The sequence below is a fragment of the Dendroctonus ponderosae genome, unplaced genomic scaffold (genome assembly GCF_020466585.1).
Source record: "Dendroctonus ponderosae isolate FM_Combo_2020 unplaced genomic scaffold, Dpon_F_20191213v2 Dpon_F_20191213_7, whole genome shotgun sequence".
NCBI lineage: Eukaryota > Metazoa > Arthropoda > Insecta > Coleoptera > Curculionidae > Dendroctonus > Dendroctonus ponderosae.
This window is the reverse complement of record NW_026018916.1, coordinates 7,000,528-7,012,131: the sequence shown is the minus strand read 5'-3', so window position 1 is coordinate 7,012,131 and position 11,604 is coordinate 7,000,528. Positions and strand designations below refer to the sequence as shown.

The window sequence follows — 11,604 nt, the reverse complement described above, 5'->3', positions numbered from 1 at the left end:
GACCGAGAAAAATCGGTTCACCCTCCCATAAAAAGTTATCACTTCAAAAAACATGCTGATTTACAAGCGAAAAAATCTGTTTTCATATCAAAATATCGCCAATGTTTATCGCATGGTGCCGGCGTTTACTTTTTTCTTCAAACTTTAATGGGTGCTTAGTGGGGTTTAGTTGGTGATGTGAAGAAAATGGCGTATAAATATTGTATAGTGCCTATATCTCCTATACAGGGTGTCGCGTAAGCTCATGATCAAAAGAGTACTGCGATATTCTTTGGACCAAAAGGAGACGATCTGACCTAACTTTTATTAACAAATAATGTCTGGCTCCTCTGCTATTGATGGTCAAATTTCTTCAAAAAATKTATCTTATTTTGAAAAAGCGGGAGAATGGTACGATGTATTTTAGTGAAACTCGCTGTGATTTTTTTCTTTTGTAAGACTCATATTTTGATGWAACAATCGAGTTCATCCGTTTTGGAGAAGTGGTGAATTCTTGAGTGTCGTGGTACCAAAWCTACCAGAACTTTTTAGTTGCATGATGAAATCAACTCATTTTTTTTAGGTTGGTGCACTAGTCAGTTATTCACAATTTTGCGCTCWTTGTAAAATCTTGTAACATTYATAGTTTTTGCGAAAAAAAAWATTTGTYTCCTTGCCACTAAACAATGTTAGACATTAACTGCAAATATCGTGATATGAGGCATAAAATCATTGTCAGTCAATCTCACAWATTCGTTTTGAATGACCTTTTCTAATGAACSAGTGACCGACATGATCAAAGTGTYAGGGTTKTGCGAAGACAATTTGCGTGARAGCGTACGCGTTTACSCKGCGCATATTTGCAGTAAATGTCTAGCATTGCTAAGTGACTAGAAAACAGACATATTTTTTTTATACAAAAATTATGAATGCTACAAGATTTTACAAAGAGCACAAAATTGTGAATAAATGATTAGTGCATCAACCTAAAAAAAATGCGTTGATTTCATCCTCCAACTGATGGTGGTTTTTGTACAACGACACTCAAGTTCACCACTTGTCCAAAACCGCTGAACTCGATTGTTTCATGAAAATATGAGTCTTACATAAGAACAAATTCCCAGCGAGTTTCACTAAAATACATCGTACCATCCTCCCGATATTTCGAAAAAGATAATTTTTTTTAAGAACTTTGACCATCAATAGCAGAGGAGCCAGACATTTTTTGTTAATAAAAGTTAGGTCAGATAGTCTTCTTTTGGTCCAAAGAATATCGCAGTACCCTTTTGATCATGAGCTTACGAGACACCCTGTATGTAGGAGTACTACAGTGTTTACACCAGACAAAACATTTATAAACGTGCCTTTGAACGAAAAACGTCGAAAACTGTGGCTTCAAATGGCACAAAGAAATCCCAAAGACATATCCTCAAAGAGCTGCATTTATGTCTGTGAAGATAATTTTACAGTAAGTTTTATTACATATTTCTTCGCTTCTCTCTGAAGCAACTATCAAACGTACTATTTAGATTATTTATCACAAGTATTTGCCTTCCAGTTAGGTGACGATTTTGTGGTTTCTACAAGAATTGCTAGTAGATTTTTTTTCCGTCCGTTGAACCAATCAACCGCATGGTACAAAGCTTAATAACGTGGATGCCAGCTGATAAAGTCAAAAATGTCTTCCGATATCATTTAGAGGAAGTTTTAGCAAAATGTATGCTGTATTAGATTGCTTAGAAATTGAAATCCAAAAACAAAATCCAATCAAAGCTTTAACGTGGTCTGATTATAAAAAATGCAATACAATAAAGTATCTGATATCTTCCACACCAGACTCTATAATTACCTTTATTCCTCCTGGCTTTGGTGGTCGAACATCTGATACTGTAATTGTCGAAAAAAGTGGATAGTTGGATAGATTGCTACATAACACGCATATAAGGGCCGAGCGAGGCTTCAAGCATATTGACGAAATGTTTGTACAAAGATAATGTGTATTAGTAAGATCACCTAGTGTACAAAACAGTCAAAAATTAACAACAATGGCCGTATTAGAGGCAAAAAGAATAGCTAGTCTTCGAATACATATTGAAAGAAAATATTGAGAAAATATCAAATATTGAGACCAAATGCATGTATTCACAGTCGTTTAATTCTTTATTTAGCTTTCATTACAAATATTGCTTCTGTTCTAGTCAACACTCAGGGCCCATTAATTAATAAAAAATAGAGCATACAAAATATAATTAATTATTTGTTTAACAATTTTACATCAATACAATACATTATTTTCTTATTTTGTGATCGTTGAATTTGTTATTTATTACCATAACCAATATCCCTTACTAATATTATAAATGTAAATGTAGTAGTAGTTTGTTTGTTACGATCTTACGCCGAAACCACTCTACCGATTATCATGAAACTTTATACACATATTCTTAGATGTATTCGAAAGGACATAGAATACTTTATATTGTGTTTATTTTATGTGTTTGTGTTGATAAATGATATCAATCGCGAAAGGAATTAAACAATCCCTGTTTATTCAATAAATCTCATAAGGATATGTAATGGCGTACGCAGTGCTTCATTTTCTCCTTGTCTAAGTAACTTTCCAAAGGGAAAACTAATAAAAACATATATCATAGCCATAAATCATATGCGAATGTATCATAGGAATGGGCGCGTTCRGCCGACMCAACTGTTGCKTACGGTTYCTTGTTGGGTCAGCTGAACGACGCCTAATAGACATTGGTTACTGTCAACAGTTGGTCAACATCGGCACCAGAAAAGTTGTATGGTGRAAGTTGGTTGATCGTTGGTTGCTTCGTGRTTATAACCACAATTCTGCATTACAGAGTATATCTGTTTTGTTGTTATGTTGCATTACAGAGTGAGATAATGTTCTTTGCACTGTGTATGTATGGTGCTATCACTGCACATAAGTCAGTAACATTTGTCCGAGACATTCTAAACTGACTTTTAAACTCAGACAATGAATAGTTCCCCACTGTTTGAATCGGAAAATTTTCATTATAAACCGGCTTGTTTCTATGGGAAACAGGTATCGATGGTGCTGCCAGATTTTCTACAACAATCTAACCAAATAGCATTAAAATTAATATAATCTTCAAATAGTTCTTGTAACAAAAAACTGTTTTGCCTGTTTATGATGTTTTTCCCTGATTATCAAAGTATGATGATTACTTTATTCGGTTTATTTACTGTGGCGAACTCTATCCGCCACTTCTCAACTAGCAGCTCCAACCGAAACGCCAGCTATGTCTCACCGCATAACATCTGCGGCGTTTCGATTGAAGCAGAACTTCCATTCTATGTACTCTATCCGCGGTGTCTAAGGCAGGGCCTACCTAAGCCTTACTGACGAATCCAATAGGTAGACCCGGGACGAAATGCATGGTGCTTCAACGCGCACCATATACTTTTTACATAGCCTAACTTTCTTCAAATTGACATATGGATGTCCTTCAGCAAAAATTTAAACAAAGCCGTTCAGACGAATTAAATATGTTGGGTATCAACAACAACAACATGCTTATGGTTTGACTCAACTGTTAAATCGGCTGAACGCGCCCAATCTATACAACCCGTCCATAAACGAAACAAACTTAAAATTTTTAGGTTAGTTTGGGTTAGTGACGTTGAATCCAAATGATGGATTCATGACAGACGTTATAGGTGAGCCACTCGTCATAAAATCAAGAATCTTCTAGGTTAGGTGTTAGTTTATTGTTTTAGTTATTACCCGCTGTGTTTAGTTTTTATTCATTTCTTCTTTAAAATGCGTGGGAAGCGTAAATCTGATCTGTCTAGAAGTTCATCACGGGCCCGTGCAGCAAAAGTTGCACGAAAAAAAGAATCGTCAGCTCAAGCAGAGCTGAGAAGGCAAAAGCAAGCAGAGCGACAATGTATTTTGAGAGCAGCTAAAACGCCTGTTCAGACACTAGTTAAAGAAAAACAAGAAATGCAGGCCACGCTTTGTCAAAATTTTTATTATCGTGAAGGTACTGAATAGATCTCGAAAGCGTGCTGAATATGTAGTGAAACGTTCTGACTTTAATTTTTTTCATTAGAAAAATTAAATATGATATATCTATATTAATATATTGTATTATACCTACCTGCTTATACCGGGTGATCTTTTAAATTTCATATCTAGCCAGCTATAAAATGTCGCATAAACGAGATATATTGTAAGAACATAATAGAAACTAACAAACATAGAATACAGGGTGATTCAAAATTGGCGTCATTCCTCTGGAGGTGTTGTCTGGCGCTGTTATAGGAGTACAGAAAAAATAGTAAAATAAATTAATATTTATTAAAAACTGAGAAATTTGCAAAAAACTATATCAGAAATACGGCAGCAATGTTTTTCAAGGTAATCTGCCTAATTAACATTGCGCAAATACCTGTGGCTTCGTAATTATTTAAAACTCCGGTAACCATGGAATTATACAGAGTGACAACAAGATAGACAAGGATAAACGGTAAATTCAACAAGATTTGTTGACGAAATGTCAACCTGTTCTCATAACCTCGAATATCGGTGTTTAAAAATAAACCATACAACACCAAACATTTGAATGGTTAACTCCAAACAAGCCAGTGCCTGTGTAATTTCCTTATTATCCACTCTTATCAAGCAGCTTCTCGTATTCAGTTAATTAACTCCTGCTCCATTTGTATCTTCTTGTGCTGTGTGTATCGTACAAACGTGGTAGGAATGTAGCCGGTATTTATTTGGTGCCTGKGAAAGTGTCAGTGGTTGTGCAATGTTTTGAGTGCCCCTGGAAGGCTCTGCTGCAATTATGTCCAATACTTGTTCCTCTGTGTCTGAAACCCGAACATCAATTGTCGTCCACTATCTTCCTGGAACTCCTCGCCCTTTGTTGGCATGTTACTGTAGCATTTCCCCTGAACTAATCGCGTACCCGCAAATTCGTGAAAGGAAATTCAAAGTAAGTCACAGTTTGACAAATTATTGTTATGATTGACAAGGGCTATTCACCTGTAACTATCTGTTAGTGACAAAAAACATCATTGCCACTGTGCCTTTTCATCAAAAAATTGTAGAAGAGAACTTTTTTGATATCAAAAATTTTCGTAATTTGAAGCAAAGATCGTAATTTTTCTTTTTAAATGCTTAAGTATTCCAATATGCTACCAATTAAACATGGAACAATTTCAAAATAATGCTTAATAACAAAGTTGAAATTCGATCTTCAACTGTAAATATCTTCTAGAAATTTTGGAAAAAAAAATTTTCAATATTTTTCCCGTACTGCCCAAGGGAGCCTCTATCACCCCTTAAAAGGAATGACGCCAATTTGGAATCACCCTGTATATGCTACAATAAAACAAATACATTTACTTCAAAAAACATTTATTTTTAGACAGTAACAAAAGAAAACAATATAAACTTATTGTTCTGATTCCATTAGGAAAAATATATATAATATACAGGGTTACTCAGATTATACGACACGGAAGATTGCGGCTAAACTATTTAATTTTTAAAAAATATTATTTTGCGGATAAATGAAAGTCCGTTGGAGTCGGTAAAACAGCATAAAACAGGTTAACAGCAGTAGATGTTGCCACCATATTACAACAAAACAGTAGACAACCAACAATAATGGAGCTGACAAATAATACAAAGGGAAAGGGAAAACAATTATTTTCAAGTGTTCTATGCTAGTGTTATGGAGCTAAGAAGTTATAGAGAATCTGATAATTTGATCATCGTACTGAAAACTTATGGGGGCGTACTGACGTACTTGGAGGGTCAGACGTACTGAAAAAAGTAGGAGTGTACTGTCTCTGGCAACGTTGGTTTCAATATGATCATTCAATTGAATATCATAGTCATCCTTTAATTGTTATTAGATCAATAAATAAAAAAGTCCGTATTGCGATGCTCTCAAATGGAAAGATGAAACTGCTGGAATGTGCTGTTCCAGTGGTAAAGTCTTCTTCCATTACTTGGTTAACCAGATGAGCCTTTAAAAACATTATACCCAGGTGTTACAGATGAGTCAAATAAGTTTCTAAGCAAAATCAGAAAGTATAACTCTTGCTTTCAAAWGACATCCTTTTGCCCGTGCCCGGATTTTCACTAACTTTTACTGGACAAGGGCAGATATGACGCACTATGATAGACAAAYGCTAATGACACGCATATATTTTTGCAAGTGTATTTTATAGGTGATGAACAAAATGAAGTAAACCGTCGTTGTCAGTAATATACTGAAGAATGTGAAAGAGTTGAAAGAGATACAGTATTGAAAATCCAACAAATGTTACACAGTCACAATAGAATGGYTTCACTTTTTTTTATGTTGATATACAGAAAGTAGCTATGACAAACATTACACTGATAATAATTTTAGAGCGAATTTAAATTGAAATCAGGTATTTTCCGCCAAAAAAAGTCGAATCCGTATCGTTGGTTGCCTATCCCGATTGTGACGTAGCAGGTCATATCAACAAAGTGTCTCGTGTTTATTTTGTTGTTTTCGCAGCTTTGTTTTATTATTTAAGTTATTGTGATTAACATTATTTTATTGATTATTATTATCTTGCATAATAGAAAATAGTGACATGTATGGATCACAAAATAAGTGGTGTTTTGTGCCAAGATGCAAGAATACTTCAATAAGTGCTCCAAACAAACACTTTTTAACCGTTCCCCAGGAGTATGCACGTAAAGTTTTATGGTTCAAAGCAGCTAGACGTGATGTTCCTAATTCAAAATCAATGTTTTTTTGTTGCGAGGATCATTTTAATGTAAGTACGAATAAAAAACTAATAAAGAGCAAGTTATAACCTCAAAACTTAAATTATTAATTAAATTCGTAATAATATGCATTTAGATTCTTATTCACAAATACAATTTAGTTTTAAGAAATTAATTATTGCATTATAGGTACCTACTACCATTATGGTAGTCGATTGTTTAGAGATTGAATTAAATTACATAGTATATAAAATAAAAACATTTCTAAACCTAGTTACTTGGACATTATTTTAAACACATTTTGTTTTCATTTTTTAGCTTGAACAAGATATGGAAAATTACGTCCGTTTTAAACTTATGGGAGGAAAAATCTTATTGAAAACGGGTGTAATTCCGCATATATTTGATTGCCAACAAGATAGAAAAAGAGCTGCATCTGCACCAGAGCGATCTCTTTCGTTAAAACGAGAAAGGAAACGGCTAGTAGAAGAAGCGTTTTGTTCTGATCAACCTCAAGAAGCGTTAAGTTCTGATCAGCCTAGTACAAACTCGGTTGAAGTCGAGCCAGAAGGTGAACATATTGCGCAAGTTGTAAGCGAGATAATCGTAGAAGTTAAAAGTATTGGGGTACAAGTCAATGTCAAGCCATCATATCGTAGTAAATATGTAATGTGCAACATACAATCTGAAGTGTGCGATACAGCTTCATCGCCAGGAAAATTTGCCGTTCCAAAAGATGTTGCTACTTCACCCATAAGAGGCTTCTACACCTCAGCAATAAACCGTTTTTCCAGTGCAAAAAAATATTTTTTCACAGTCGAGCACAAGTAGGGGGAATGAGGAGTTGGAATCCAGTTCCTCATATGAATTTACGTATTTTTACTTACGGTGCTACTTTGACACCCTTAAATTCGGCTGAATTAAAGCGTTCGTCGTTTTTTAAAAATTCGGTAACCATAAAAACATGTACCTACACATGGTAAATTGTTTGTTGACGCTTTAAGGAAGCCTTCTGAAGCCATTTTTTAGTTTTAGTTTTTTTAACACAAACTATAAATTATTTAAATCCACAAAATAACTAATGAAATACAACCACACAACTAAACACTATGCACATAACGTAAACAATCCGCCATTTATATGACCAGAGACGTCACAACCAATAGAATTGCGTTTTAGAGATTCATGAATAATTTGAATTTTAGCTGAATGTGTTTATTAAATATAATAGTAAAAGTATATAAGTATATAAGTTAAATATTTAACAAAATAGCAATATATAGATAGTATAAACTTATTTAATATTTCATATATATACACTACCATAGATTTATTGTTGGTGAATATTTTTAAAAGTGCAATAGACAACTGGTCTTCAGATAATTACAAACTTGTCATTCATGCTGATTGGACTCCACGTGGCGAACACCAAAGACGTTATAAGGCGCCGATGGTCAATGAAGTTGCCGTTGACTTTTTTCTCTGTCTATAAAACTCAAGCTTTTGTCAAGGCAGAGCTTGTCATTTTTGAGCGAAGATTGCTGTACGGCATTTAATCTTCTTGTCGCGCGTTAATTGCCAAATTTAAATATTTAATAGATTCAATAAATTATATAACAAATTGGTGTAATCCCAAGCCACTATCATATATATTATGCTTTTTCTCTGTTTCTGTTTTATTAATCAATAAATTACTGTTTATTTTAAGCGCCAATCATGAATTCCGATAGTTCAGATGAGGAATACAATCCGGGAAAGGACAACAGAACAGCCAGAAAATCAACGATAGCAACACCTCCTACTTATTCTACTAGAAGGTAAGTACGAAATTATGAATTGGGAACTTAAACAATATTTTATTTCTTTAGTATATTTGCCTATCTAGAGAAATCGCGCATACCAAATATCCGCCCTCAAATCGCAATATTTCATTTGCAATAAACAATTAAAGTTGTGACCGTAGGCTATTCATTTGAAACGACACAAAACGAGCGGAAATGCTTTTGACGTCATAGCGCTAGTTCCTTCGATCGAAAGCCAATACGGGAATACGGCTTGTCCTTGAATTCTCTGGGTGTTTGACTGTTCATAATTCGTGCTGTGCACTGTGTTATTAATAATGGAAGCAATACAAAAGCAATATTACAAATGCTGTATGGTGCCACTGTGTCCCAGTACAACTTTTAAAACGCCAGATAAGCTATTTATTCGTGTACCACGAGATAAAAGCCGGCGTTTAACATGGTTAAAGGCATGCAGAAGAGCTCAAACGGATATTTCTGAGAAGACTACTGCCCATGTATGTGAAGATCATTTTAATGTAAGTATGAAAACATATTTGATTTTGTCTATTGTATAACAGATAGATATTTTGAATTTGTATTTTGGTTGTTTCTCGGCTGCATTATAGCAATAGTAAATAATAACCTCAAAAATAGTTATTTGCTTTCCTAGACGCTAAAAAGAAGCAATAAGTATCTGCGAAGGAAAAATCTCGTTTTATAGTCGTGTATTTAAGTAAAATTTCTACTATTTTTGTCATGCAATATAAATATTAACATATTTTTATGTAACTTTAATATTAAATATTTATTCTAGCTGGAGGAAGATATGGATAACTATGTTAAATTCAAGTTAATGGGAGGTCTAAAAAAAATGAAGGCTAATGTAGTTCCTCATATATTTGATTGCCAGCCAGACAGAAAAAGATCTCATACAAATCATCCCAGGGCAGCAGCTGTTAAGAGAGCTAAGAGAAGAATTGTTGATGAATCTATTGCTAGTTCTGCTATGACACAAGAACAAGTTTTTAATCAAGACGATTTGCAGATAGTTGCATCTAGTAGCCAGACTTCAACGATCAGCATTCCTCCTAGGTCTACTTTTGTACTACTACTATTTTGTCTATAAATCTAGTTCAGCAAGAGTAAAACTTTCGTTTTTAATGTAAGATGCCACCTTAAACATATACACTAGTGGTAAAATGTCAGATTGTCCTTTTACGAAACCTGCGTCAGTCATTTCGAAAGGTTTTCTTTTTCTCTTAATACACTATAGAAACATTTTAACGACAATATTAAGACAGGTTACATGTTAACATGCTCCGCATTGCAGCCGCCATAGGCGACTAGCTACTTGACGTCACAACTGCTCCCAGCCAATGACGGCGCGTTTCAAGAATGATTTGAATTATACAGTTTTTAATTGCTTATATTAATTACATATAAATAAAAAAATAGGTTTTTGGTAAACTGTGGTGTTTTTAATAGTATTAAGTTACGTTTACGAGTAATACTTTTCAAATTTAATGTTTGTGAAGTTACCAATTGAATAGGTATAATATTCGTGATTAATAACAATGTTTTTTATCATAGACAAGCGGCAAGAAATGCATCAAAGGCGATCTCGGCTTCAAGTTTCGACAAGTCAATGGAAAAATTTAATCCAGATTTGAGCCAGAGAGAGAAGCGGAAGCTCAATAAAAAATTCAACCAGTCGACGGTTAGAAAACCCAATGGGGCTGTTTATGATGAAAAGTAGGTGATATAATCATTCAGTCTTGTAATGCTTTGAATATTCTTGGAAAACGATCGTTTGGTAGAAACATCCATAAGTTCCATAGATAAAAATCCAAGTACACAACATTCTATTTTGTATTTAAATAGTAAATAATGATAAAATGGTGAAGATAATTTTAGTAAGCACAGTACACTTTCTAAGAATTACAGTTACACTGAGTATCTAAAGAAAAAAATCCTCTATTTCCATTTGTGCACCTTTTATATTAAGTTTCTTAGCACCTAATGAAAGTATGATATATTCCGTTCTAGGGGAAGACACGTTTCTGGAGTGGATTTGTGTGATTGTCTAAATGAAAAATGCCCAGGGTGCTGGTTTGAGTGTCCCAAATGTGAATCCAACAAGTGCGGAACCGAGTGCCGAGTGTTTAGGAAATATATTGTCGATTCCATAGAGTATCACGGCTATGATAAGACTGTTCGCAATAACTTGGCGCTTAGAAGTTAAGGTGAAAAGTCGATCTAATTAGGATATACATTTTTATTTGTAAGTAGTAACATACGTGACATTTACGAGGCTAACGACTTTTTGATTTCGTCAGGAGATATTCTCATTCCCATTATTGGGCCAAATAGAACATCTTAAAATTAAATGTGATTTGAAATAATCGTTAGCAGAGTGTTGTTTGTGTCGTAATCCCTTACTAGAATAGTCATAGGTTCGCCTCACTCTTATCAGACCGCAAAAATAACAGGAGCTATAATTAAGGCATTTCCATTTTTTGTGTTGTCCTTAGTCGTTAGGTGATTATAATTCAGCACATCCTCAGTATCAAGAACATGCCCGAGAATGCAAAAGTTAGTTACTTATTATTATTATTTACTACTGATTTATTCTTTAAAAATCTGTCACTTGTATAAACTTAAATAAATTAAACTTATTAAAATATTTGTCAGTTTTTTTACTACCACTTTATACCATACACTATAATGGAATTGGTTGAAACGCAGTGATCTGAGGTTTTTTCCATCTTATATAGAAATTATTTAATCAATGTTTTAAGATATTTGAAATAAATTAGTTAAATAGAATACATTCAGCTGAACAGGGGCGGATCCAGCTTTAAAGTCAGGGGGGGTTATGTAGAAAAAAGACAGTCTTCTGTTGTTTATGAAATTAGAAAAATTATCGTCGTTTTGTGCCAGGGTGGCGCAAGATTATTGCAAAATTTCAAGTTTTTCGTCCAGTTTTGCATGTTTCTCGGAAGCAAAATGAGCAAGAACGCTCGTTTTTACATCATTCCAGAGATAACTAAATGGCCTTTATTCGAAGTTTCTCAA

The 11,604-nt window shown here is 34.2% G+C and overlaps 1 protein-coding gene across 3 annotated transcripts; it reads left to right on the top strand.

The window, feature by feature from the left end:
- Positions 1 to 6,750: 6,750 nt before the first annotated feature.
- On the top strand, positions 6,751 to 10,931 carry LOC109546422 (ARL14 effector protein-like). 3 transcript variants are annotated; one of them, XM_048668177.1, is made up of 5 exons: positions 6,751 to 6,795; positions 7,064 to 7,316; positions 8,454 to 8,562; positions 10,120 to 10,281; positions 10,576 to 10,931. In XM_048668177.1, exons 1-5 carry the CDS (start codon positions 6,766 to 6,768, stop codon positions 10,769 to 10,771), a joined length of 750 nt encoding a protein of 249 aa, XP_048524134.1. In that variant the 5' UTR covers positions 6,751 to 6,765; the 3' UTR covers positions 10,772 to 10,931. The 3 variants fall into 3 exon arrangements, with proteins under 3 accessions (XP_048524134.1, XP_019772940.2, XP_048524135.1); XM_019917381.2 differs by lacking the exons at positions 6,751 to 6,795; positions 7,064 to 7,316; positions 8,454 to 8,562 and adding exons at positions 8,732 to 9,065; positions 9,344 to 9,621; XM_048668178.1 differs by lacking the exons at positions 6,751 to 6,795; positions 7,064 to 7,316; positions 8,454 to 8,562 and adding exons at positions 9,171 to 9,262; positions 9,344 to 9,621.
- The last annotated feature ends 673 nt before the right edge of the window (positions 10,932 to 11,604 follow it).